The sequence below is a fragment of the Lepidochelys olivacea genome (genome assembly GCF_965140295.1).
Source record: "Lepidochelys olivacea isolate rLepOli2 genome assembly, chromosome: 11".
NCBI classification, from domain to species: domain Eukaryota; kingdom Metazoa; phylum Chordata; order Testudines; family Cheloniidae; genus Lepidochelys; species Lepidochelys olivacea.
The window spans coordinates 13,067,982-13,095,699 of NC_140421.1; the positions used below are offsets into that span (position 1 = coordinate 13,067,982).

General features: G+C 43.9%; 1 protein-coding gene across 2 annotated transcripts in view; it reads right to left on the reverse strand.

The window, feature by feature from the left end:
• The window catches only part of SLC12A8 (solute carrier family 12 member 8), a 93,356-nt gene that overhangs the window by 39,358 nt on the left and 26,280 nt on the right, over positions 1–27,718 (reverse strand). For both annotated transcript variants that reach the window (XM_084643051.1, XM_084643052.1), the window contains exon 6: positions 6,643–6,756. In XM_084643051.1, the coding sequence (XP_084499177.1) occupies positions 6,643–6,756 (114 nt within the window). The remainder of the gene's footprint in view (positions 1–6,642; positions 6,757–27,718) is intronic.

Consider the following 27,718-nt stretch of genomic DNA (forward strand, 5'->3'; position numbering starts at 1 on the left):
CGAGGGTGGGTCCGCCAAAACGATCCTTCCTCCTATGATGAACTAGTTGCCCTCATAGAGAAACACTTAGCAGCCCAAGAACTTTCTCGGACCACCGGGAAAGGAAGGCGCCAGAATCGGAGACAAGTCTCTGCACCGAGGCCCCGGTTTGCCCTAGCACCAGGCCGGACTATGGAGGGGAGGAAGGAGGCGGAAGAGCAGCCAGAGATCCCAGAGAGACTTGAGGATTGGGGGAGAAAGGCTCGGAGGAGAAAGCCCAGTAGCCCGAAAAATCGGGAGCTGCCGTGAGCAGGGTACCGATGTTATGCATGTGGCGAATGGGGGCATATCACTGCCCAATGCCCAAATCTAGAAGAGCCCATGCAATGCGAACTGAGAGATATAGGGGGACCATGTGATCTAATAAGTATTATTATTTCTTACTAGACTAAGTAGGGTCTAGTAGGGATTGCGATGGTCCTTCGTAGATACACTAGACCCATTAAGATGAATGGTATAGAGACCACCGTGTTAGTAGACTCGGGAAGTGCAATCATGCTGGTCTCAGGAAAGCTGGTCGGGCAGGACCAACTACCCCGGGCCAAACGCTCAGGAATATCCTGTGTGCATGGGGATGTCAGTTACTACCCAACCATCCCCATAAAAATAGAAGTTCTCAGAAACCCCACTAAGGTGACGGTGCAAGTAGTTCCGAAACTCCCCTACCCAGTCCTTATCGGATGAGACTTCCTGGGATTTGATAGCCTACTCCCTGGGGAGAAGGTGGAAGAAAATAATGAACTCAGGATCCAGGGGGTGGCCCAGATAGATAACCACCCCCCACCCCCAGCCTTACATGAATTTGGCCAGGATTTGTTCTCCCCGCTGGGAAAGCCCAGGAAGACTTGGAGGGAACGGAGGGCGGATAAAAGGAGGGGAACGAGGATCTTGATCCAGTACCAGAAATCTACGCTTGTAGGGGAAAGAGGTGGCTCAACGGACAGCGGGGTGGGGCAGGTGATCAATGACCCAATCACCAGACCTAGTTCCCCGGGGGTTTTCCCCGAGGGGGAGTCAGAGGTAGATCCCCCTGAGTTTGGACAAATGGGGACCTCACTCGGGACTTTTGGTTAGAATCAGGCCAATTATCCAATATACAGCAATATTCGTAAAGAAGGAGATGAGGTAAATGGGGTCCCCGTGGAGGGGAGAGTTAAGGGCCCAGGGCCATATTATGTGATTAAGGGTGATCTGCTATACAGAGTAGTCCGGGTCCAAGAGCAAGTCATAGAACAACTCTTCGTCCCACAGAAGCATCAGAGGGGCGTGATGGATCTGGCCCACAGCCATCTGTTCGGGGGCCATCTAGGGGTAGATAAGACCCTTGATCAGATTCTGCAGAGGTTTTTTTGGCCCGGCATTTATGCAGTGGTCCGGTGATATTGTACCTCCTGTGTGGAATGTCAGATACATGGGCCCTGACCACACCTAAGGGCCCCTTGGTACCTCTACCAATTATTGAAATCCCATTCGAGCGAATAGCTATGGACCTAGTAGGGCCATTGGAGAAGTCAGCCCGGGGTCATCAGTACATTCTGGTAGTACTAGATTATGCCACCCGAAATCCTGAGGCCATACCCGTACGGAACACTATGTCCAAGACCACAGCCAAAGAATTAGTCCGGATTTTTTCCAGAGTAGGGATACCTAAAGAGATCCTGACGGACCAAGGGAACCCCTTTGTGTCTAAGTTAATGAAGGACCTACGTACAATGCTCCATATACGGACCCTCAGGACATCAGTTTATCATCCCCAGACCGATGGTCTTGTCAAACGCTTCAATAGAACATTGAAGAATGTGCTACAGAAAGTGGTTAGTCGCGATGGGAAAGACTGGGACGCCCTGCTGCCTTACTTGCTGTTTGCTGTATGGGAGGTTCCCCAAGCTTCCACTGGATTCTCCCCATTCAAGCTATTATATGGTTGCCACCCCAGGGGCATATTGGACATGGCCAAAGAGGGCTGGGAAGAACAGCCGAACCTCGGGAGAAATGTCATTGAACATGTGTTGCAAATGAAAGACAGGATAGCTCAAGTCACCCGCTTGTGCGCGAACACCTGGAGAAGGCCTAACGGGCCCAACGGACATACTACAATCGCCAAGCAATGACCCGGAAGTTCCAGGTGGGAGACCGGGTATTAGTGCTCATACCCACAGCAGAGAGCAAGCTCCTGGCCAGGTGACAGGGGCCATATGAGATAATAGAAGCCATAGGAGAAGTCAACTATAAGGTCCAAAAGCCAGGTCGCCGGAAGCTGGAGCAGATCTACCATATAAACCTGCTGAAGCCATGGCAGGATAGAGAATGTGGTTGCGCTAGGGGCACCATCCCCTAAAAGCGACCAGCCCGACCAAGTGGGACTATCCCCGGAGTTGACTCCGGAGCAACGATCTGAAGTGATCAGCCTGATTAAACACAACCAGGATGTGTTCTCAGAAAAGCCAGGCAGGACTACTGAGGTTCACCATCGCATCCTCACAGAGCCTGGAGTGAAGGTGAACGTCAAACCATACTGGATCCTGGAGGCCAAAGGAGAGGAGATCAGGACAGAGGTCAGGAAAATGCTGGCCTTAGGAGTCACTGAAGAATCTCATAGCCAATGGTCAAGCCCAGTGGTTTTAGTGCCTAAGCCGGATGGCAGCGTGAGGTTCTGCAACGACTTCCGAAAGCTGAATGAGGTGTCCCACTTTGATGCGTACCCTATACCCCGGACAGATGAGCTAATTAACAGATTGGGAAAAGCACGGTTTATGTCTACCCTTGACCTGACCAAGGGCTGTTGGCAGATCACCCTGGCCAAGGCTAACAAAGAGAAGACGGCCTTTGCTACTCCAGAGAGACTATATCAGTACACCTTCCTCCCCCTTGGGTTGCATGGGGTGCCCGCTACTTTCCAAAGGCTCATGGACAAACTGTTGCGACCACATGGCAAGTACGCGGTAGCCTACCTCGACGACGTTATCATATATAGCCGCATCTGGGGGACACACTTGGAGAAGGTGGAGGCAGTGCTGGATACCCTGAGGAAGGCGGGGCTGACGGCAAACCCCTCCAAGTGTTCGCTCGGATTAGCTGAAGCCAAATATCTTGGGTGTATAGTGGGATGGGGTGTGGGGAGGCCCCAACTCAACAAGTTAGAAGCTATACAGAAGTGGCTCCGACCACTCCGAAAAAAACAGATCAGAGCATTCCTGGGACTAGTGGGGTACTCTAGACGGTCCATTCCCCACTTTGCCACCAGGGCATGCCCATTAACGGACCTGACAAAAGCTTGGGGCCCAGACATAGTAAGATGGACGACCGCGGCTGAAGAGGCTTTTTCAGATCTACGGACGGCCCTCTGCACTGACCCCATACTCGTGGCCCCAGACTGGGGGAAGGAGTTTATCCTACAAACCGACGCCTCTGATGGAGGGTTGAGGGCGGTACTTTCACAAATGGTCGGGGATGACGAACACCCCATCCTCTTCCTCAGTAGGAAGTTCCTGCCTAGGGAACAGAAATACGACGTTGTCAAAAAAGAATGCCTGGCAGTAAAATGGGCCGTAGAAAGCCTCCGCTACTATCTAGTGGGACGGAGGTTTACCCTTGTCACGGACCATGCCCCTCTGCAGTGGATGCACCAAAATAAAGACAAAAATGCCAGAGTGACGAGATGGTTCCTGTCACTTCAACTCTTCCACTTCAGAGTACAACATAGGTCTGGAATCCAACATGGCAATGCGGATGGCCTGTCGAGAGCGCACTGTTTGCCGACCCAAGTAGCCCAACCCCGCAGTGTTGAGCGGGGGTGGGGGGGAGGCCATATGTGGTAAACCTAGCACAAACAGCTACGGGGAGGGCGGTAGTAATTAGTCCCAGGGGGTTAAAAGGCCCCTCCCTATCCACTGAAGAGAGAGAACCAAGGGGCAATAAGGTTCAGCTGGAAAAGGAGTTGCTAGGGAACCAGTTAGGTTCAGCTGACTCCAACTTGAGACCTTTTTAAACCCTCCCTTGTGTGGAAGGAGGGAGAGAGTGAGGGAGTGAGAGGAGCAGGGAAGCTGCCAGTAGGCTGTTTGCAGCAAGACACCAAACCTTCCCAGTAGGGAGGCTGCACTCCCTACTGCAGAAGGGAACGAAAACAAGCACAAAGGGCTGACTGAGGAGAGGAGTCTCCAAGGCTAAAAAGGACTGAGCCTGCTGAGGTGAACAAGGTATTTTGCCACCCTTAATACAGCTTCGCAACTTCACCATGTCGAAGAAAAATGCTGCTTTCAACCATCTTTGTTTAAATGAACCACGCACAGAAATGGTTTCCTTACCTTGTCAAATCTTTTGTTAAACTTTCCCTTTCTATTTTTTAGTAGTTGACATTTAACACAGTACTGTACTGTACAGTATTTGCTTTTGGGGCCTGTGGGGTGGCTCTGCTGCCTGATTGCGTACTTCCGGTTCCAAATGAGGGGTGTGGTCGACCAGTCAGTTCGTAACTCTGGTGTTTGTAACTCTGAGGTTTTAGCGCACTCTTTTTTTCCCTATTCAGCTGGGTAGGAGCAGCGGCACTCCAGACATGGGGATGACATGGCAGCCTCCTCATAGCCAGTAGTCACGGGTAAGGGAGAAAGGAAAAACAATACCATCAACCACTACCTTGAGGCTGGACTCAGAACAGCGATTCTCCCAGGAGGGAGCGCATGGTGCCATTAGCCACGCTGACAAGATAGCAGTAAAGGAAAACAAACTCTCATTGGGCACACGCGAGAAGCCGCCTGCCAAATCACTGCCCAACCTGTTTGGACTTAGAATAAGGGAGTTCAGTGAGAGGCAAATAAGAAATAACTCAAGCACTTTCACAGTGGCCCAGTCTCCATTAAGGTACTGAGCACACTCAACCACTGTGGAAGTGAAAGGAAGTAAAGGGAGCTCCCAACATTGCAGGATCGAGCCCATAGGTTGTGCAGGCAACACAACGACAGAGGATTCAGAAGCCTTTAAAGTGCTTCAGTCCTTCCATAGAGAGTGAACAAAAGAGAAACTATTCCCACTACTCAACAAAATGCATGAAATGAGACGCTCAGAGACCAAGCCTTTCTGAGTGCTGAATGTGGTCTGACAGTCTGCTAGGCCTGACACATCACCACCGCCTCTGTCCCCGCTCTGACAAATACTCCCTTTATAATCAGCATAATCAGAACACAACTACAGGAGTGTTCAAGGAAACGGGAAGCAATTCCTTTCTGTAAAAGGCCACACAAGCCATTGAAAGATTCTTCAGTCGGTCTTTGCAGTAAGTTCACGTAGCCCTGGTGATCCAACTGGGTGAACGAATATTTTGGGACAAAAGGGAAGTAACGGGAACACTTGCTCTTCCAAAGCAAATGAGGTAGATTTCTAACAAAACAAGTATTTATGCTACTGGAACACTCATTTGTTTCATCTGTTTTATGAAACCATATAATATGTCTCCCTGTATTGCAGCAACTCTGCTAATGACTTTCGGCTAGTTGCTTAGAGCTAATCCTCTGAAAATTCATTCTATAATCCAAGGATTCATCACTATGGAAACTGCTTACAATCGGTACTTTTTATAGCATAAAAACAGCATCAACAAGAGGTATTCTAACTCGAATTGATGGTGATTTCATTCCCACTTGGCATTGCCAGATTCATTTTTTATGGCCTTTTTGTTAATTTAGGGAAAGTGAAATAAAACCAGACCCACAATTACTTTTAAGAAATGTGTCAGCTGGAATGATAAGCAGTGGTACTATACCTACCACGTCACCAGCCTTCACCTCACATATGCCACCACAGCAGCAATCATTAGCGAGAGTCTCTCAGTAGCTATGCTGAGAGGCTAATGCAAAACAAAATCTATAATTAGGGAGAGAGGAGAACTGTGGGCTAGTGCATTGAGTAAAGGGCTGGGAGTCAGCACAAACGGGTTTTGTTCCCAACTTTACCACGCATTTGTTGTGTGATCTTAGGCAAAACTTACCTGTGCATTAGTTGCCCCATCTAAAATGAAATAGGAATGCCCATCTACTTGAGGAGAAGCATTTAAGAATTATTACCCAAAATTTAGGAAATAAATCTTTTTCATCACCATTATAGGTAAGCACTATCAAATGTGATACGGTAGGTTAATACTGTGGCCTAAAAACACTGACCTAAACCAATGCCTAACCCTCTAGTCTGGCAGTCAGGACAGGTTTCATAGATAACAGTGGACTGCAGTCAAAGAAATCCCAGCTCCCTGTATCAAGGAGTTAAGACAAGAGTCAGTGTCCATTAGGGGAGAAAAGGCATGAAAATTAGAAGGTCACACCAATTACAGCTCAGCACCAATAGATTAAAAACAATGCGGAATTTCTGACCACCAAGAAAAAGAAGATTAAATTAAAGAGTGCAATGAGGCTGTACAGAATGTGAGGCATCCCAGAATCACTGATCCACCATGCACTCACTGAGGCAGGCTGGCATGGCCAACTCTGATAACCAAGAGAGCTGCATGCGTTGCTACCCTGAAACGGTGCTAAGACTAATTCACATTGCTTACGTGTGCTCGCCTCTATAATGCAGTTCCGGTAATAAAGCATCAGGTAATAAAATGTATAGTACCTGTAGCGGCTGGGAAAAACACTCCAAAAACGGTGAAGAAAGACTCCCCCGTACTGTAATCTGGTAGCGTGTTGTTAAACATAAGTTCTTTCGAATATCCAACAAAGCCATGTTCTGCAAACACAAGGGGTTTAAATGTAAACTGTGAGAAAATGGATTTGGAATCTGATAGATGGAAACCCTTATTTACACTCTCTCTCACACACACACACACACAGGGTATCTACACAGCAAAGAAAAGCCCATGGCTGGCCCATGCTAGCTGACTTGGGCTCACGGGGCTCGAGCTGCAGGGCTGTGTAGCCTTCTGGGCTCAGGCTGTCTACATAGCAATGAAACAGCCCCTCAGCCTGACCCCCAGGGGTCAGCTAGCACGGGCCAGCTGTGGGTGTCTAGTAGTTGCTGTGTAGACATACTCTCTCTCTCTCCCTCCCCCGCCATTGGGGAAGGTCTATTTTCCAAACACATGTGACCACACCAATTGGCTTAAGCCCTAAATTTGTAATAACTAATATGAATTCAGGAAAATATGGTCAGTCCTATTTTAAATTTCTGGAGAAACTATAGCTAAATACAACTAAAATAGGCATGGTCAGAGCATCAACTGGTGTAAATCTTCACAGCACTATTGAAATCCATGGAGCTGTGTGGATTTAAGCCAGCTGAGGACAAGGCTCACAATAACTGCCAATAAGGGCTTGTCTGTATGGAGAAACTGACTGGCAGAACTATAGCAGTATAATGATCCCACTATAGCTATGCCAGTATAAAACTCTCCACTTCTAAAGCAGAGTTATTATACTGAAATAAAGTCACTTTTATTCCAGAATCTTGTCCACATGGGAGTTATACCACTGTAGTATAATTTTAGCACTATAGATCTGCCTGTCAATTTCCCCATGTAAAGAAGCCCTAAGTCAGCATTCACAAACATTGACTGTGAGAGTTGCTCCATCAATCAATACATACAATGTATCTTTAGCACATGTTATCAATAAACTCACAGCTGAGATAAACTTGATGTACTGTAGATTCGGTCCTCTCCTGTAGGTTAGACTCAGACACAGACTGAAAACAATAAGACCCTATATTATAGCCAGAGACTCCCACGTCAAGTTTTATTCTTATCATCCCCACGTACATTGTTATTCTGTTGCCGTCTTATGGTTTCAAAAATATAGCTAAACACATGGCTGTGCACTATGACCAACAAAACTCCTTCCCAGATCTTCAGCAGATGTTTAAACTGGTGTGTAAACATGTATCATAATGAAAAACAAATGCCAATAACTGCGTACCTTCTGCTGTTGCTGGAGATTTCATGCTTCCCCGCACCCACCTCATGCTAAGTTTTTCCAGATCACACATGAATTTTGATTTAAAAAAGGAAAAGTGTTATGAAGTATGGAAAAAGGCAACTGGTGAGAGATCAGCACTGTATAAACAATAATCTCAAAGTATCTAAGAAATGTGTTCCCCCCTCCACCACCCACCCACACACTACAGACTTGGATACTGAAAATTAAACCATCTGAATTTGCCAGACATATTTGAGCCTGACAGCTCAAGGAAAGGTCATGGGATGGTCAGAGTAAAAATGGCTCGGATCATGGAAATTTGGTAAGAAGTAAATGATGCATACAACAGACTCTATAGATAAAGTGATCATATTGTCTCAGTTGACTGGGACAGTCCTGGTTTTTCATATGGTGTCCTAGTGTGGCAGGAACTTCTTTCAGGAGACTTGAACTGTACTGGTTTTCCATTTCATTAATCAAAACATTTCCTTTAATAACTACAAAATGTTTGTCCATGGCATATTATTATACCAATGAGAATTTTCCGTGTGTTTATGAGGAACTAACAGTCCAGTGGAATGAGCGTTCTGTGCAATGACCAGTGTTTCACGTGAAGAGAAAAGGTGACTGAGTGTAGACTTTATCACAGCTGTCCTTTGTCTCAAAGGGAACGTAAATGACTCTTTTGATGAAAGAGAGCTCTGCTTAAAACATCTACAAATTTTACTTCTAAAACCACAGAGAACAACAGGGCTTTGAAACCATCACAGAAAATTCATATGGCTAATCAAAAGCTCCTACCGAATCCTCAGATACTCACTGACAAAAAGCACAAAGAAATGTCTTGCTACTATATTTTTTTAATCACAGAATCTTAGAAGTGTAGGACTCGAAGGTCAACTAGTCCAATCCCCTGCACTCGTGGCAGGACTAAGTAATAACTAGATCATTCCTGACAGGCGTTTGTCTAACCTGTTCTTAAAAACTTCAATGACGGAGATTCCACAACCTCTGTAGGCAATTTGTTCCAGTGCTTAACTACCTTGACAGTTAGGAAGCTTTTCCTAATGTCCAACCTAAACCTCCCTTGCTGCAATTTAAGTCCATTGCTTCTTCTCCTTAACCTCTGAGGATAGGACAACAATTTTTCTCCCGTCAACATAGCACTGTCTATACCAGGAGTTAGGTTGGTATAACTGCTTCTGTCAAGGTTCCTTCCCCACTCTGAACTCTAGGGTACAGATGTGGGGACCTGCATGAAAACCCCCCTAAGCTTTTTTTTAGCAGCTTAGGTTAAAACTTCCCCAAGGTACAAACTATTTTACCTTTTGCCCCTGGACTTTATTGCTGCCACCACCAAGCGTCTAACAAATATATAACAGGGAAAGAGCCCGCTTGGAAATGTCTTTCCTCCCAAAAAAATCCTCCCAAACCCTACACCCTCTTTCCTGGGGAAGCCTTGATAAAAATCCTCACCAATTTGCATAGGTGAACACAGACCCAAACCCTTGGAACTTAAGAACAATGAAAAAGCAATCAGGTTCTTAAAAGAAGAATTTTAATTGAAGAAAAAGTAAAAGAATCACCTCTGTAAAATCAGGATGGTAAATACCTTACAGGGTAATCAGATTCAAAACATAGAGAATCCCTCTAGGCAAAACCTTAAGTTACAAAAAGACACAAAAACAGTAATATACATTCCATTCAGCACAACTTATTTTATCAGCCATTTAAACAAAACAGAATCTAACGCATATCTAACTAGATTGTTTATTAACCCTTTACAGGAGTTCTGACCTGCATTCTTGCTCTGGTCCCGGCAAAGGCAACACACAGACAGAGAGAGAGAGACCCTTTGTCCCCGTCCCCCTCCCCCCCCCCAGCTTTGAAAGTATCTTGTCTCCTCATTGGTCATTTTGGTCAGGTGCCAGTGAGGTTGTCTTCGCTTCTTAACCCTTTACAGGTGAAAGGGTTTTTCCTCTGGCCAGGAGGGATTTAAAGGTGTTTACCCTTCCCTTTAGCTTTATGACAGCTTCCCACAGATTTTCCACAATCCTGAGCAATGTAGTTATACTGACCAAAGTTACTAATGTAGACCAAGCCTCAGGCACAAAGAGACTCATGGTATGTCTATACTTAAACCTTAGTCTGGAGATAAGAAGACTGAGGGGAGACATAACGGTTTTCAAGTACATAATAGGTTGACTTAAATGGAAGTTTTGCCCAAGTTAAGATTGCAGTAAGGCTGGCCGAAAATATTCTGTCAAAACTGTTTGATGGAAAATTGTTTTTTCAACTGAACAATTAGTTTGGGCAGAGTGTCTCTCCTATCCCAAGCAGGTAGTCAAAGAAGAGCATTAAGTACTCTGGAGCCCAACCAAAAGCATTTGCTGGGTACCCTCCTTTCTATGAAAATACAATACAAGAGATGGATTTCTTTTTGTAGGGATTCTTGCTTAAAAAGTAAATGGCATGGTCTGTCGGTTGGCTTTATGCAAGAGGAGCCCAAACTTTGACCACTGGGAGCCGCACTGGCAATAGGCCAGCCACCTGCATCTACTTTGTTTATAAATGCACAGAACTGTTAGTGATCCTTGTACTTCTTCCCCTTGTTGCATCCAGTCTTCTCCCTTTTTATTATTTACGGTCACTCGCTCCAACACACCTAATCTTAGATTGCAAGACCCGGCCCCTGTATTTGTTTTGTGAAGTATCTTGTGCACTGTGGGTGTGCTGTATAACAATTGTACTATTTGTTTGTTCTTCCATGTGCCTTGGCAGATGAATACAAAATGCCTATTGAGGAAGTTTATCCCTGACTAGCATCATCCTCACCCTCAAATCTGAAAGAGAGAAAGGCGCTGGGTCTTATTTTATGTCCTTGTGGTTCATTGTGTGCCCTCGCTCATGGATCTTGAAGGGGGTGTTAACGATTTTACCCACTGCTATTATGGTATCAGACACAATCACAGACACACTGTATACAAACCAAAGGATGTCAGCTACAGTCCAAATAAAGGCTGAGAGCTAACTTGCTTTCAGCTTCAAGACTAACACTGCTGTTACTCTGAAATCTGGCTCCTGGTGAGAAGATTTTGAGAAAAAGTCATGCCTAGAGAAGGGGTTGGTTGGATCCCTAGGAGAACAGAGAAGCCACAGGATTTAGCTCACACTGTACTCAGATCCCTCACCCATGTTGTGTGGTATATTACAAAAGGAAACAGAAAGCATCCGTAACTCTTAACGCTTCACTCACTGAAGGCGAAGAGAAGCTTCCTCACTGAGATCTTAATGCTGATGTTGGAAGCTTTGTGTCTCCTCACCTTTGGCCAATTTTAACAGTTGAGTTTTTTCAGTTTGAAGAAGAGAAAAATACTCAAGTCAGCTTTGAGATGTGGGGCTCGAGAACACAGGACACACCTTAGTGGGCTGGCCGTGTGCAGAGCCTGAGGTTTCCGCCTAGCACTTTAAGAACTTGGAAAATGATTGATTTGGAGACCCTGCCAGCAAGCAGTGGTTATTTGGGGTCAGCCTATTATGCAACTACATAAAGGATATCTGCCCTGCCAAGTTTCATGCAACCTGGAGCTCATTACAAATTAGTCAAGTTTTGGCAGATTCAAAAAGCCTACTCAAAAGCTTAAAGTTAAGCAAACCCTGGCAGGGAGGCAGGATTGAGCATGGAACTAAATCATGCACAAGTGAAAACTACTTTAAAGAACATTCCCCCAAATGATCGTCACTTACTACACTGTACTTGTGGTTAGAGTTTTACGCATAAAGGTGGATACTAAAGGCTTGGAAGACAAGTGAGATTTTAAAAAAAATAAACCACCACTTTTCCATTCCAAATACCACAATTTGGTACCTGGCTTGGATTTTTCTCATTGAAACAGTCAGCAAGGTTTTTCTTGCACGATGTTTCCTGGGGCTGACCCTAGAATTTTCAGGATTCTGGAGGGTAAGATGTGGGGTTAGGGGAGCCACAGCACAACTGTACAACGCTAGCGTAATTATCTCCTCTTCTCTATTTCTCTCCTTCTTCAATCACTAAATCCTGTCTGTTTCCTCACCAAAGTCGACCCTGTTCCTCTCCATCCCCATGGCCAAAACACCTGCAAAGTCCTCAGTCTTCATGAAACAGCATTTTGGGGAGTGCCTAGCCATTGGGCTATGGGATATTATGGTGCGGGTCTCTCTCAATGTCTCCTGCACTGTGTATAAATAATTAAATGTTTTTTGGAACAGGGATATGGGTCTCATCTGCCTGGTGAGTGCCTAACCATCAGGCTATACAGTCATGTCTGCTTGTACTCACACTCTCTGGTCCATTAACTATTCAAGTATTTTATTCACAGTGGAAGAGCTTCAACAGGAGAGACTGAGTCAGACCCATACCAGAATATCACATAGCCCAGTGATTAGAACTCTCTCCTACACCATAAAAGAACCACATTCACATTTCTTCTCTTCATCAGAAGCGGGGGGGGGATTGAACACGGGTCTCCCACATCCTAGGTGAGTGCCCTAACCACTGGGTTAAAAGTTATAAGGTGGACGCTCCTCCCTGCATTATGTAAATGGTATCTAAGGCCGCCCTCCCCCCTCAAAAAAAGTGGTCAAAACTATTAGGCAAATTCATATTAAATTTTCAAATAGTTTTAGTTGACCAAAACTGAATTTTTCAGGGGAAAAAAACCCAATTCATCCAAAAAAAATTCACCCAGCTCTAGTTGTGGTGTTACGTCCTTTCACCACAAAATCATCCGTACTAGCCCAGTCAGGCTGGTGGTACCCAGAGATTGTTCCTATGTTGGATGAGCTATATGAAATTAATTTGGTCTGGTCTAGTTTCCAGAGGACAAGTATCCCAAGCATAAAGCCAATACAAGTACAGTATCCTACTGAAAACCTCACCAGAGGGGCAAAACACTGACTTGAGTATGGACAGTCAACTACCCTCTCTTTCCTGGTACTGACCCTTCTACATCACAGCTGAGGTATGTATGGAGAAGCTCGCACCACCACCGCCTGTGGGGTGAATACACATAAGACTTCCGTTCATTCAGCTCATACCAGCGGTAAACTCACTAAAAAATTATACCCATAGCCCATAACAGAAGAGCAACATTTTTCTCCACCAAGAAAAAGTCAAGACTATTCTCTTAATTGTGCCCAGTGTTACTCACAGTGATTTTCTAACACAGTGCTAGGGATTAGTTTCCAAATATCCAAGTGGACGATCTCCCATCCAGGGTTAAACCTTAGAAGAAAAACAACTTGCATGCAAATGGATTCCTGAAGATCTGTAAATGGTTTCTGTAATTCATTTGCTTGTAGGGTTTCATGCTACAAATCACAATGGAGATCATGGCACAATTGCTTGCTAACATTTTGTCCCCGCCTTCCAATTTACATAAACAACTGGATTTAGTTCTTATGCAGATGATAGCCAAGATGAGATCCACTGGTTATTATGATAGTTTCGCAAGCTTCACTGAGGCATGACCCAGTGCAGGTGCCATTCGCGCTACTTTAGTTAAGATTATTATTCAGTTATAATTGCCTTTGACATCCACAAACACAGGGGAAGACACTGTCCCTGCTAATCTAAATCAGACACAACAGTAAAAGGTCAGCCAACTGTGAAGGTCACTTGAAAAGGTATAGATCTCTAGTGAGTTATCGTGATCAAAAGGCCGTGGTGAAGATGTGTGGGATCCAAGGAGGAAAATGAATGATACTGTAAGTGCCTTTCCCAACCTGCTCCAAAAAACAAAGTCTTCACACTGCAGAGTCAAAGACAACCCATACTCCCCCCACCCCCACCACCACACACAGACACCTTTCTATGATTGGGCTTTGTTTACAGTGAAATTAACAATAAGATAAAGTCCAGCTTAAACCTCCCCAGGGTGGGCAGCTCCTCAGGCTCTCGCCTTGTCACTACTTAGCCCGCACCCTAGATCCTCTCTCATGAGGGAGTCACTTCAGCCTCCCTTATATCCAGGTGGACTAACACCTATCTCAGAAAGTTAGGAGAACCTATGTAACCCTTTTCCCAGCAACACCTGTGAAATATCTGTGTGGGGTGTTTCAGCAAATGCTGCCAACCTGTTACAGGCAGGACATGGAGGGAGATCTCTGAATGAGGGAACAAAGATGAGAGACGAATACAGAAACAGAGTTTAGGAGGGAGGATTGGGAGGAGGACAGGAAGCGGGAGGGAGTCGGAAGAAAGAAGGTTTCAGAGTAACAGCCGTGTTAGTCTGTATTCGCAAAAAGAAAAGGAGTACTTGTGGCACCTTAGAGACTAACCAATTTATTAGAGCATAAGCTTTCGTGAGCTACAGCTCACTTCATCAGATGCATCTGATGAAGTGAGCTGTAGCTCACGAAAGCTTATGCTCTAATAAATTGGTTAGTCTCTAAGGTGCCACAAGTACTCCTTTTCTTTTTGGAAGAAAGAAGAGCAGAGAGAGAGGCAGAGCTGAACAGAGTTAAGTGTCAGAGTTTCTACTAATCCTACATTCAGGGATAACTTCATTGTAACAATTCACTGTGGCCCGAAACTTGGTATAGAAGGCATAAGCACAAGCGGACTTTCCCCCCCCCCCTCAAGCCCCCAAATGTTACAGGAGAAGATGTGTTCAGCTATTGCTGAGTTGTAAAACAGAACAATTCAAAAGGGAAAGATGAGTTGCCAGGTAAGCCAGATTGGATGAAGCACAAACAAAATCTTTGCCAAACCGGAACTGAGATTCAAACAAGTTTTAACATTTTTCAAACAGAGCTGAGCAGACATCCCTGCACTTCCTGATTTGCTCTAGAAATACAAGAAACTCTGCTTTAAATCATATTTTCTGACAGGCACTGGTGGATTAAAACTACTAGGATGGGGCCAGATCCACTAAAACTTGGCAGCCCCTCCACACAGACAGCAGTAGGTGTGGCATATGCTAGCTGAGTGAGGGTAACATAATTCCCAGCTGCTGCCTGCCACTGCTTTCCCTTGGACCATGCCATGATGGGACCTGCAGAGTTGAAAGAGGGTTCATAGTGCATTTCGCCCTCCCCAGAGTGTGCAGTAGCAACCAACCAACAGTGCAACCAGATTTGCGCCCTGCCACGTTCAGCATACAACTTGCCGCTGCATTCCAGGCCTCCAGCCACTGAATATGGATCCAAAAATCTTACTAAGAAGCCTGCACATGTGAGATTCCAAACCAAACAGCGCTGGACACATTTGGATCTGAACTACCAGAAGCTTTATCCAAAACAATACGTTAACACCTTTTGTGAGTCAACCCATTACTAGCACTAATTTAGGCTCCTGCTTTGCAGTCCATTAACCCCAAAACAACTTCATAAACATACATACAAAGAAAGTTTGGAAGTGTTAGTTCATGCACACTATCAGACCACTGCATGGAACATAGCAGTATTAGTTCATACAAGCACATGCACTGCAATTCTAGACACTACACAAAAGGCTAAGCACGCAGTGTTACAGTGAACCAGCTGGTGGATTGGGTTAGTCCATTTGCCACTCATCTCTGGAGTTCTGGATTCAAATCCTAGCTTTAGGTCGTAAGTGAAACAGAGTCTCGTGAAGCTTGGTTGCCCCACGAATAACTGCCTACATCTCAAAGCTGTCATAGCATTAGGGCAAGAGTGCAAATCTCAGTTCAACTCACACTAGTCGTTAAAGTAGTTATTTTAGCATAATTTGTCTGTGTTCTTATTAAAACTAATTATGGTTGAGGACATGTGGGAATACTCTGCAGATCCTGATGAAATGCAATTTTAGGTCCCACTGCTGCAAGCGGATTGTCACATCCACACAGAACCCCATTGACTTCCAGAGTCGAATGCACTAATGATGTCTCCCTTTACACATGCTAAGGCCTGAGTCTCGTAACGGGCCCTCACAATACCCCACTGGCCAACGTGAAAGACATTCTAGGATAGGTATCTCGAACGCTGCAAGATGAAATCAGAAACAATAAAGAAAGGATCTGATTGTTATTTTTTCCTATTCAAAGTATACTAATGATAAAAGAAGAAGCTGACAGTGTTTATTAGAAACCCGGGTTTCCAGGTGGGTTATAAAGTAGGACAAACAATTTACTTCATGCTCAAACACAGCACACTTATATGCAATCCAAAAAAACCAAAAAAAACCATAAAACAACTCTGCATCACCATTTTTCTTGTAAAAAAAAAATTGGAGGGGGGGGAAAATCACTGAATAGTTTTGAAAGAAAGAAAGAAAGAATCCTGGTCTGAGATGTTTTCCTACACCCATAATAAGCAGGGCAAACCCAAAACGAAAGATTATATAAAGTCTGTAACTGAAGCAGAAAAAGCCACACTTAAAACAATCTAAAAAGACCAAGCCCTGAGAAAGGCAATTTGGACTCCTTATCTTTTGATGGAAAAGAATGTGCTCCCTTAGATTAATGACGTGTTTACCCAAAAGGAAATCACCACCCTTCTGAAGCATTGACTGTTTGTTCCTTCCAAGTTACTGTTTTCTGATTCTGAACTGATCTCCCAAACCTCCTGTTTAAAGTCAACACACAATACAACTTCCTGTCAGCTATTGGCTGTGAGGGATCCCAGAATTAACCCTCTCCCGAAAGCTGCCAAAGGTTGGAAATTTACTGCACCTGTCGTTCTGGCCACTGCCAATGTCAACAAGGAGGAAAATGTGGTATTTAGGTCACACTTCAGTCAAGCTGTACTATGCACATGCAGGAGACTGGGATTGCTCTAATTGAAAATTAGCCAGTGAAATTGTAGCAGGAGGATGAGTCAGCCCCCAATAAATATACAAATATTTGTGTATACAATGAACAAGTTAACAAGTGCAGAGACCGTCAGCGCTTTAAGGGGAAAACACTCACTGTGCATGTTTTATGATGACTAAACAGAACACTCTTTGCAAAGTTTAAACAAACAGAATGCTGCATCTTTGCAGTTCAATGCAGGTTTCAATACATGGTAACACTTTAGATTTTGCATGCATTTCTACAGCATGTCCCCAAAGGATCTCTAAATGCTTCATCAACATTTAAATAAGACCCACAGCACCCTTCTGAGGTAGGTGGTATTATTACCATTCAATAGATGGGGAAACTGAGCTAATAAGAGGTTGAGTGACTCACCAAAGCTCACCTGGTGGATTAATTACCGAGCAGGGAACTCAGGTCTCTTGCTGTAACCACAAAGTCACTCTACCTCTTCATATTATATTCCCTCCAAGGATAATACATTAATATTTACAGTATGAAGAACTGTTTATTGGATGAAGAAATAACTTAACATTAGTCAAAATAAAAGCAGGTTAAAATCTCATTGCTATTTGCTGTCCAGTAGTAAGACCTTTAAAAGGGACTTTATATTGGACAGTGCAGTGGTTCTGATGTATATTACTGAGACCTGGCTGGAGCAGAGGACTTGTTCACTCCAGGGGTTTCAGTAATTCAGCATACAAGGATGTCTAGGATAGAAGTATCCTCCGGGGGTTGTCTGGGTGAGCACGAGCCTTGGGTAAAAACAGGGAATCATTGAATATCTGTCTCTTGTATGAGTAACAAAACCAAGCATTAGGATTGTCTCCCATTGTACCAACCACCGCGCACCTCAGGGAGTTTGGCAAGTTCATCTTGGCTGTGGCAAAGTCCCCATCATTTGTTTTTCTTGAAGACCATGATGATTAGGACAGGTGGGACTCAGATTCTTTAGCCATCAAACTCCACCAGTAAATTCACTGAACTCACTGCAGCCACCTAAAGCCATTTATACTGGATCAGATCTTCCCTCTCAGCTTGTTTACTTCTTGGGTTTCCCTATTGAGATATCAATCAGCAGTCTTCATTTCAATAAATGATTACACTACTCAGACCTTCTGCTGAAAAGGTTCTAGCCAAGACTTAAAAAAGAAAAAAAAACATTAAAAAGTTAGGCTCCAAATTTCCTATTCAATTTCCGAAATAAGGGACCTGATTTTCAAAATGCTGCATTCTCTGCCTCTCCCACTGAACAAATGGAAGTCAATGGAAGGTGCAGGGTGCTCCGCGGTTTTGAAAGCCAAGAGTCTATATTATCACCTTACGCATGTATTAGCTCTGGTGAGCTCTGTGGTAATTCTAATCTCTATGCGCCCTTCTCTAAGCAGATGCTTTGAGAGTAGTGGAAGCTTATACTGAAATACTAACCCTGGTCACTAACCTACTGATACCTGTATGTTCTCATCCTGTGTTGACTTCTTGAAGAACACTGGGGTTTGAGAAGTAAAGAGACAAGGTAGGAGGTTAGAATGTAGGCAGAGAGAAACGCAGATCAAATACTATACTCCTCACCATGCTATCTGAGCACTACATGAACTGTAATGAAACAAGCCTCACAACATCCCTGTCGATGTAGTTAATAGAGGTGGTTGGAACCTCGAATTTCCACTCCAGGAGAAAATCTGAAATTTCAACAACAAAAATTGCTCTGAATCAGAACCAAATACTGAAATTCTGAAATTTCCTGCAGAACAAAATTCTGAAATTTCATTTTGGAAACATCAAAATGACATTTCATTTACATAAGCTCAAAAAATTATGTTTTGACTTTATTAACTCAACTTCTAGGTTATATTACATTATCGTTTATAATATAATCATGTCATTTTTGTCATGTCGTGACATTATATTATATTGTGACCTCACACTGGAATAGTTGAGCCATTTAAACTATTATTTTTTTATTGTATTGTATATTGTTTGTGTATATTTTATAAATTGGTACTGTAATTGGTAAAATAGTACTATAATTGGTACTTTGTATTCTAACTGGTAATTGGTATTCTAACTGGTTTGGTAATTAGTACTTGGTTGGCTCAATTGGTATTCTAACTGGTCATTTGTAATTATTACTCTAATTAGTAATTGGTTTAGTAACTGTATGGATTTATTATTCGTTATAATTATCATTATATTATATTTTCCACATTGCAGATAGGAACCAAATGCCCCATGCACAGATTTCGATCCATTGCTGATGGTACGACAGGAAATCAAATTAAAAAAGAGAGGCAGCTGGAGAAATAATTTAATATTTGGAAATTATTTTCATAAAGAAAATAAATTAACGTACTTAGGGAGGGCTGGGCCACAAAACAGTGGAGTGACCACTAGGATGAAACACTGAAGGAATAGAATCATGCGACAGAAAAGATCTCATTAATTTAAAAACAATCATTAGTAGACAAAAAAGACAAAGTGATTTTGGTTTTATTTAATTGCCCCATTTAAACATAATGAAGAGGAGGAAAGTAGAGATTATGGGACAGTAAACATTTCCCTTGAACTACTTAACCTTGTTTGGCTTCTAGTACTAAATATACTGCAGCTATAAAGAGAGACGGGGGGAAAGGGAAACTCTAGCAGGATTTATCAAAAAAGCACAAGGCAAAATTATATCCAACACTATAGCACAAGTAGTGCTGACAGAGACAAGGAAGTTCTAAGTTGAATTGGCAAATGCTGCCAATGTTATTTCCATGGTGACTAGCTATCGTTAGCATCTCCATACAAAGACTGGTTAACATAGGGCTTTCCATCCATTGGCCCCACAGCACTTTATAAGGCAGGTAAAGCATTACCATCCCCAGTTCAGAGATGGGGAAGGGAGAGAGAGAGAGGGGCGAAGTGACAAGGCCAAGGTCACACATGTAGTACATGCTATATATTTATGAAGGAAGGGAAAATCACCAGATACTGGTTTTTTCCCCCAGAAATACATGGACGCTTTTTAAAGTTTAGGGCCTTGATTCTGTTACTTGGTGTGTATTTGCAGGGCCATGCAGAGCCCCACTGATTTCAATGGGGTTCTGCCCATATGAAATAAATTGCTGAATCAGGGCCTAGTTTGGTTGATCCTGCAGTCTGTACTTATGTGTGTAGCTCCATTGGATTCAATCCAGTAGGAAGTAAAAGAACGTGAAAAATGGAGCACTCAGAGAAATTGGAAAAACAGACCCAAAAAAACCAACAGAGAGAAGAATATGGACAGAGATGCAATTTCTGCAAACCCAATGGTTGGACTGCCCACCTGGGAAAGCATTAAATGAGCGAAGAGGATAAAGACGGATTAAAATGAAAAACAGGACTTAAGGGGAAAAAGAAGTGCAACTTGATAACTGGGATGAAAGAGGTCACAGGCAGAGAACAGTGAATGGAACTTACAGGCATATTTTTCCCCGCCCACTTTATCCACCAACTCCCATCCCATGGCCAAAAGCAGAGAGAAAGAATAAAGAAAGCAAAGCAAATTCCTGTTTTTCTAAATTTAAATATCCTCTTCGTACGACAGCTATTGTTAGCTGATTCAATGCTCTTGGCTCCTTCTAAGGCTCTAACTGAGGTGTCTGAGTGGAAGTGCAAGTCCCACCTCTATGTGCAATAGGGCGACGACAGAAGTTCCTGTCAAAATTAACTAGGTAGCAGCACAAAGAACACCAGGAAAAAAGCTTGGTACCATCACCAACAGCCACTCCTGGGAGCCAGCCACAAACTCACCTCTGCTAGCACTGTTATTAATCATTTGTGTCACAGTGGAACGTAGAGCACCAGCCCAAGCGCAGGGCTGCATTGCGGCAGGCACTGTATACAAACACACGGTAGGAGTCCTTCCCTCTTCCCCTAAGCAAAGAACAGTGAGTGCATAGTGGTGCTGCCACAAGACTGCAGCAGGGACTCAGAGTCTCATAATTTGGTCCCTTGTTATCTTCTCCCACCAGGGACGTAACTTGTGTCAGCCCTTTGTCCTGGCATAACTTAGTTCCCAGATGTACTGGCTCAGACATGCATTGGAGGGCATGAAGTCAAGATTCTGCCCACTCCCTGCTTATCCACTACCCACCAGCTGCCCCCGCTGTGCTGTGAGCTGAAAGCAGGTAGCCCCTGCTCAGAAGTATAGGCGTGCCTTCTGTGTCCCCGTTCCCACAGAAAGGGCACACCGACTGGCTCATGATTGAGCCCAGACCCAACAAACCTCTCCTCAGGACACTGTTCCACTCACAGCTTTGTTCACATGAACCTTCAGACATTAGAAGTTGCAAACAAAGGTGCCATTAATCAGGGATACGTCCGACTATGAGAGGACACACTCATGCAGGCATCCAAATTATCGCCCTCTCTGTTCAATGTATAAACTCCAGAGGATACCCATTAGCCTGGCCCTGGTGTCCCCCCCGCAATGCAATGCTATACCCGTGTTACTGTGTCCCCACTGTTTCTGCGCTCGTCCATGTGTATCTGAGAGCATAACCCATGGTTCTTTGTGCTGAGATTCTCTAGGATTCTTTCCCAGTAACTTGTGGGAGAATTTTTCTGGCCTGTGGGAAGTCACTGGAGGGCTACCAGCACCTGAGCGATTTAGGCTGCATCCTCATCGCAAAGTGGGTGGGTTCTAGCTCCAGTTAAAACGGAGCCAAACACTACCCCCAACGCTCAGCTGGGTTAGCTAGCCTGGGCTTAAAGAACCTCCAAACACAGGCCACAGGTTTTTGTGTGCAGACAGTAGTGGGCTTTGGGCTAAAACCTGAGTAAGAGTCCAGATTAACTCTGCAGTGAAGACATGCCCTGGATAATCAAGAGGATTAGTGATGAGACATGGGCTGTGCTCCCTTCCCTGCTGCCCCTATGCATGGAATTCCCTGCATGAACTAATCCATTAGGCCATTACCCTCTCCTTCCTCAAAACACAAGCCTGCCACAAGCCCATGAGAAGTCAGTCAGACCCTGACAGCCAGATGGAGGGGCAGCTGGAAAAAGTAGATATTTAGTTTGATTACATGTAGTTTTAAAAAAATCAAATGTGTACATGTATATAAATCACTGCAACAACTGTATATACTTGCTTGTAGCCTCTGTCCACCTCCCATTGTTATCACCATCTATTTGGAGTATGGTAGGACCCACAACGCCCAATCAAGGATCAGGGCCCCATTGTGCAAGGCACTGTACAAACAACAAGGAAGACTGTCCCTGCCCAGGGAGCTCCCAACATACATGTCAGGCAGGACACAACAGATAGATGAAACAGACAAATCAGGTGAACGGATTTGAAGGATGAGGTTACAAGAAAGCAGAGCTGAGGAGAAGAGCAGAAATCACAGCTTGCTACTTGTCTAACCAAAGCCAGGGAGGAGTGATTTACAGGCATATATATGTATATTTTAAACAGTGAGGACGATGAAGCATTGGAAAACACTTCCATAGGAAGTGGTGGATTCTCCACCTCTTGAAGTCTTCAGATCAAGACCGGATGTCTTGCTGAAAGACATGCTTTAGCCAAACACAGGTTTGGGGCTCACTACAGGCCTGACTGGAAGAAATTCTATGGCTTGTGTCCAAGCAGATGATCTGATGGTCCCCTCTGGCCTCAAAAATCTATGAAGGCTGGCAAAAGCAGGTTTTACGTGAGGGTTTAAATGGAGAATATGATGGCTCCGTTAGCAACTTCAATGGAGAACTTTCTCCAGACTTGGGAGAGGGCACTGGAGAAAGTGCTGAGGTTTTTGAGGACCAGGGGACAGGTGGCCCATCAAGATTGGCACCACTGGCAGAGCGAAGGCAGGAGCTGATAGCTAAGTGTGATAATAGAACGAACAGATAGCGGGCAGCTCACTTGGCGTCTGGGTTCTACTGTAATATCAATATTTAATTACTAATAACGGTCTTTTGCACAGATGTTTGGGGGTTTTTATTTCATTTCTCTCACCTTAGTTTGCCTAAACAGATATTGTAGGTGAAATCCTGGCCACACAGATGTCAGTGGCAAGACCCCTAGGGACTTCCATGTGGTCTGGACTTCACCCATCTCTGAGTAGCTACTCCTAAACATGGCCTTTTGGTATTTTTAAAGGGAGAAATCCAAGTCAAAAGAAAGTCACTCACCAACAGCACTGATCCCTGATCCCACTGAGGACCTCAAAAGCAGCACAGTCCAGCAGATAAAGCACTGGAGTCAGAATCAGAAATCTTAAATTCTATTCCCAGCCCTGCCACTGACCTGCTGTGTGACCCTGGGCATGTCCCTTCACCTCTCAGACAGATTCGATAATGACAAAAGATCCCTTCTGCACTCAAAATTGATGAACGTCATCAGTGGGAAATGATGGCACACAGCACCTTGCAGGAGGTGCTTGAATGCTCACAGGATTGGGTCCATAAAGGGCAGCTTGTTGTAATAAATTTCTGTCTGTGTGTCACCCTACAGACACCATCACACAAAACACTGAGTGTTGCTTAATACAATCAGAGCAGTGGGTGTACATTGGAGACTGGAAAATGAGCAGACAGACAGACACAGGCTCCAAACCTACATAGGAGTGGGAGGGTCCAAGTGTGATAACCCCAGCCTCCCAAAAAAGTTATAGATCAATTTTTTTTAAAAAATGTCTCTTTAAATACTTAGAGACTATACAGACCTGTTTAGCCTTCCTGTCAGTATCTAAACAAGAATCTTAACAATGTTATCACTTTTTAAAACACATCTATACTTCAGTTCCTACTCCATATAATTGGCAGGTAACCAGTTAATAAATTTCTTCGCCAGACTGTTGAATAGACTGGCCTATGGTCAAAAGTGATGTCACGCCGATTCAATGTGCTATAATTGGAAAAACCTGGGTAAAGCAACCACATGTATTTTAATAAATAAAGATCACATTAGCAGTCTCCTGCTTTATTCACCATTGTGTCTACCTTGTTCAGTAGCAAAGTGGGATTTTCTGTTGCCGTTTCTTCAGTGATTTCTACTTAGAATTTGATGCCAATTTCCAGATGTGTTTCAAGCCAGGAAGTCAGCAATCAGGCTGGATAAAGCCTGTGGGATTAGCTGCACATCATCATCTGACACACACATCCTTCCTGTACCTCTCTTTCAAAATGGGGCACGCCCCTTGAACCCCCCCCCCCAAAAAACTCCATGCAGAGAAAAAGGGTTATTTTATTCTTTGATTTTTTATTTATTTTTGTGATTGAATTTCTTCAAAAAAAAAAAAACAAAAAAAAAACTGTCCACCAAAGCCCCTGAGACACCATTTTAAGGATCTTTACGATGGAATGTTTATACAACAGAGATCTTGATTTAATGGTGGCAGGTTCCCTCTCTGTGAAAGGGCTCACGAGAGGCTCCCCTCCTCTTATAGCCAGCTGCAGCGCTGATTAACAAATGTCACTTTTCCCTGTCCTGTTACAGGAAGCCCAGGGGATAAAAAGCCTTCAAAGAATACACCCTTCGAAGAAAAGGGAGAACAAACGTTTTTTCCGGGTTTTGCAAAGCTAGTTTCAAAATACGAAAACAAAGGGATGTGACACCAGGGATGTGGTTTATCTGAAGAATAACTCCAAAGAGAATTATCCTAACAGTAATACATTTGGAAATAACAATAGGAGAATATATTGTGTTTATGTAGCACCTCAGCTGCACACCTAAAAGCACTTTCAACCCTACCACTAATGTCTCACAGCATCTCTTATGAAGTGAAACCTCATTTTACAGATGGGGAAAAGCCACAGGCCTTGGTCCACTCTAGCACTGTAGGGTCCTATCCACAGAGAGGTTAAGTGACTTGCTCAAGGTCACACAGCAAAGTTGGCGGCAGAACCAACTCCCAGTCTGAAGGTCACACTGCTAGCCCACGCTGGGTTTAATGATATAATTTGCAGTCACAGCCAAAGAGAACACAAGAACAAAGAGAACGCATTTTCTTTTAAACGAGCATTAGACATTTAAAAATTGCAAAGCAACAATCATTTTTAGGTAAACTGCAATTCTTTTCATCTCAAAAAAGGAACAAAGCATGACAGAATTAACACCAGATCTCTCCTCCAACGCCTCGCCCACACACTCCAACCCTTTTTATTTACTCCCTCAGTAGTTCTGTTTTCATAGAATACCTGAAAGCAATTGCCAAAACAGGAAAACAGGCGCCTATTTGAAGGGAGTACTTGGGAGTAACCCTCCACAAAAATTACTAGAGATAGGCTAGGAAAATAAAAGTAGGGCATTAACAGCGGCCTTATCTTCTTTTTCCATTACTCTAATGTTCTATGCATAAAGGCCAAAAGGCTTTGCATGTTGTTCTGAAGAAGTGATCACGTATACTGCAGTAGTCTTCTATCTTTATCGTTTATTTTTTGTGGGTAGCAAATAGAGATGACTATTGAAATGTATGATCCCAGAGAAGTAAATATTCAAATACAAAGGCACAAAGACAAAAAAGAAAATGGTGTTCAGTGCAGACAAAAATAAGAATACTGTAACAAACACAAGTCCTTATTAGGGGGTCAAAGGGCATCAGGACTTTCTGGTGCTGAGGCGCGTATATTGGACTCAGTAAAAATAATACAGCGTCCAGCTAGCAAGACACTATGGCTATTTTTCATTCCCTAGCACAATAAGGCTCTCCACTTTAAGCAAGCCCCATATTTTATTGAAGCAGATGTTCATAGAAGGACCATGGGATCCAAATTTTCAGAAATAACTAGTGATTTTGGGTGCCCAACCTGAGATGCCTTAAAGGGGCCTGATTTTCAGAAAGTTCTAGTCACTTCTGGAGATTGAGGCTCTGGTGACTGTACCATGGAGCAGCTATAGAAAGCCCTGTAGTTACCAGAGAAAATGGAAGAGTGACATCGCTAGTCACACTCCGCAGAGCACTGGACTCAGTTGCATAGGAAAACTCATATACCTCCCACCATTATCTTCCCAGTCATTCATATCTAGGTAAGGAGCTTGACACAGGTCAGTTGATATTCTTACTGGTTCTCCTTCACTGCATTATTTCTCTTGGTCCTGGTTGTTAGTGCTCTTTCAGCGACATCTGAAATACACAGAGACACTTTCTGCCATCTCACATTACATCTCATCTTTAATTTGCTGCCCACTGTCACCCCCAGGATCTTGCAGCATTACTGATTACCTGGTATTACTATCCTCAGTGGGGTCTGCAACATCTCCCTACTTAGTAACCTGTCGGCTAAGTCATTATGATAACCCGCTGTGATAATTCTCTGCCTACATTTCTTACCCTGATAAGGTGAAGTAATGAATGGTTAACTGTTCTTGGGCTGCAGTTCACATCATTGTGAGCAGGGGTCAGACTGTAGCACTGTGGGGATGGGCAGGGCTATTTGCTGACTCACCCTGGCAACCAGACCAGATGAGGTTTCTTCAGCTCCAGCTCAGGGCTACAAAAGCCTGAGAGATTCTCTAAGGAAGAGTGAGCTAGAAAAACAGAGAAAGGAAGTCCAGCTGAGAAAACCCCTATTCTACAAGTACAGTCCTGCCTCAGAAGTCTAAAAATAAGGGCAAACCACAGGAAAGGAGTGAGTTTTTGGACAATATCCTGATTGTGTATGTGTGTCTGGGGATGAGTTTAGGGTGCGGGAGGAAAAGCCAGGGGACTCTGTCCAAGCAGAACCAAATAAAGACACGAGTTTAAGTATTGCTTAGGACTTATGCCTATTTTTCCTACATAAAGATACAAAGAAACATAGCCAGGGGCATCAGATGAACTATTGGTGAGGTTGACAATAAATAACAATAATAATAAATAATAATAATTAGGGCTGTCCATTAATCACAGTTCACTCACAGGATTAACTCAAAAAAACTAATCGTGATTAATCGCAGTTTTAATCGCACTGTTAAACCATAGAATACCAATTGAACTGTATTAAATATTTTGGATGTTTTTCTTCATTTTCATATAGATTGTATTCTGTGTTGTAAGTGAAATCAAAAAGTGTCCAAAAACAGAACAATGTAAAACTTTGTGCCTACAAGTCCACTCAGTCCTCCTTCTTGTTCAGCCAATTGCTCAGACAAACAAGTTTGTTTACATTTGCTGCCCTCTTCTTAGAATCATAGACGATTAGGGTTGTAAGAGACCTCAGGAGGTCATCTAGTCCAACCCCATGCTCAAAGCTGAACCAACCCCAACTCAATCATCCCAGCCAGGGCTTTGGCAAGCTGGGCCTTAAAAACCTCTAAGGATGGAGATACCACCACTTCCCTAGGTAGCCCATTCCAGTGCTTTACCACCCTCCCAGTGAAATAGTTTTTCCTAATTTCCAACCTAGACCTCTCCCACTGCAACTTGAGGCCATTACTCCTTGTTCTGTCATCTAGCGCCACTGAGAACAGCCGAGCTCCATCCTCTTTGGAACTCCCCTTCAGGTAGTTGAAGGCTGCTATCAAATCTGCCCTCACTCTTCTCTTCTGCAGACTAAATAAGCCCAGCTCCCTCAGCCTCGCCTCATAAGTCATGTGCCCCAGGCCCCTGATAATTTTCGTTGCCCTCCGCTGGACTCTCTCCAATTCGTCCACATCCTTTCAGTTTTGGGGGCCCCAAAACTGGATGCAAGACTCCAGATGTGGCCTTACCAGTGCCAAATAGAGGGCAATAATCACTTCCCTCGAGCTGCTGGCAACACTCCTACTTTTCTATCCAGCATTGCAAGGTATTTACATGACAGATATGCTGAACATTCGTTTGCCCCTTTGTGCTTCGGCCACCATTTCAGAGGACACGCTTCCATGCTGATGACGCTCATTAAAAAAAATAAAATAATTAAATTTATGACTGAACTCCTTGGGGGAGGATTGTATGTCCCCTGCTCTGTTTTACCCACATTCTGCCATATATTTCATGTTATAGCAGTCTTGGATGATGACCCAGCACATGTGGTTCATTTTAAGAACACTTTCAC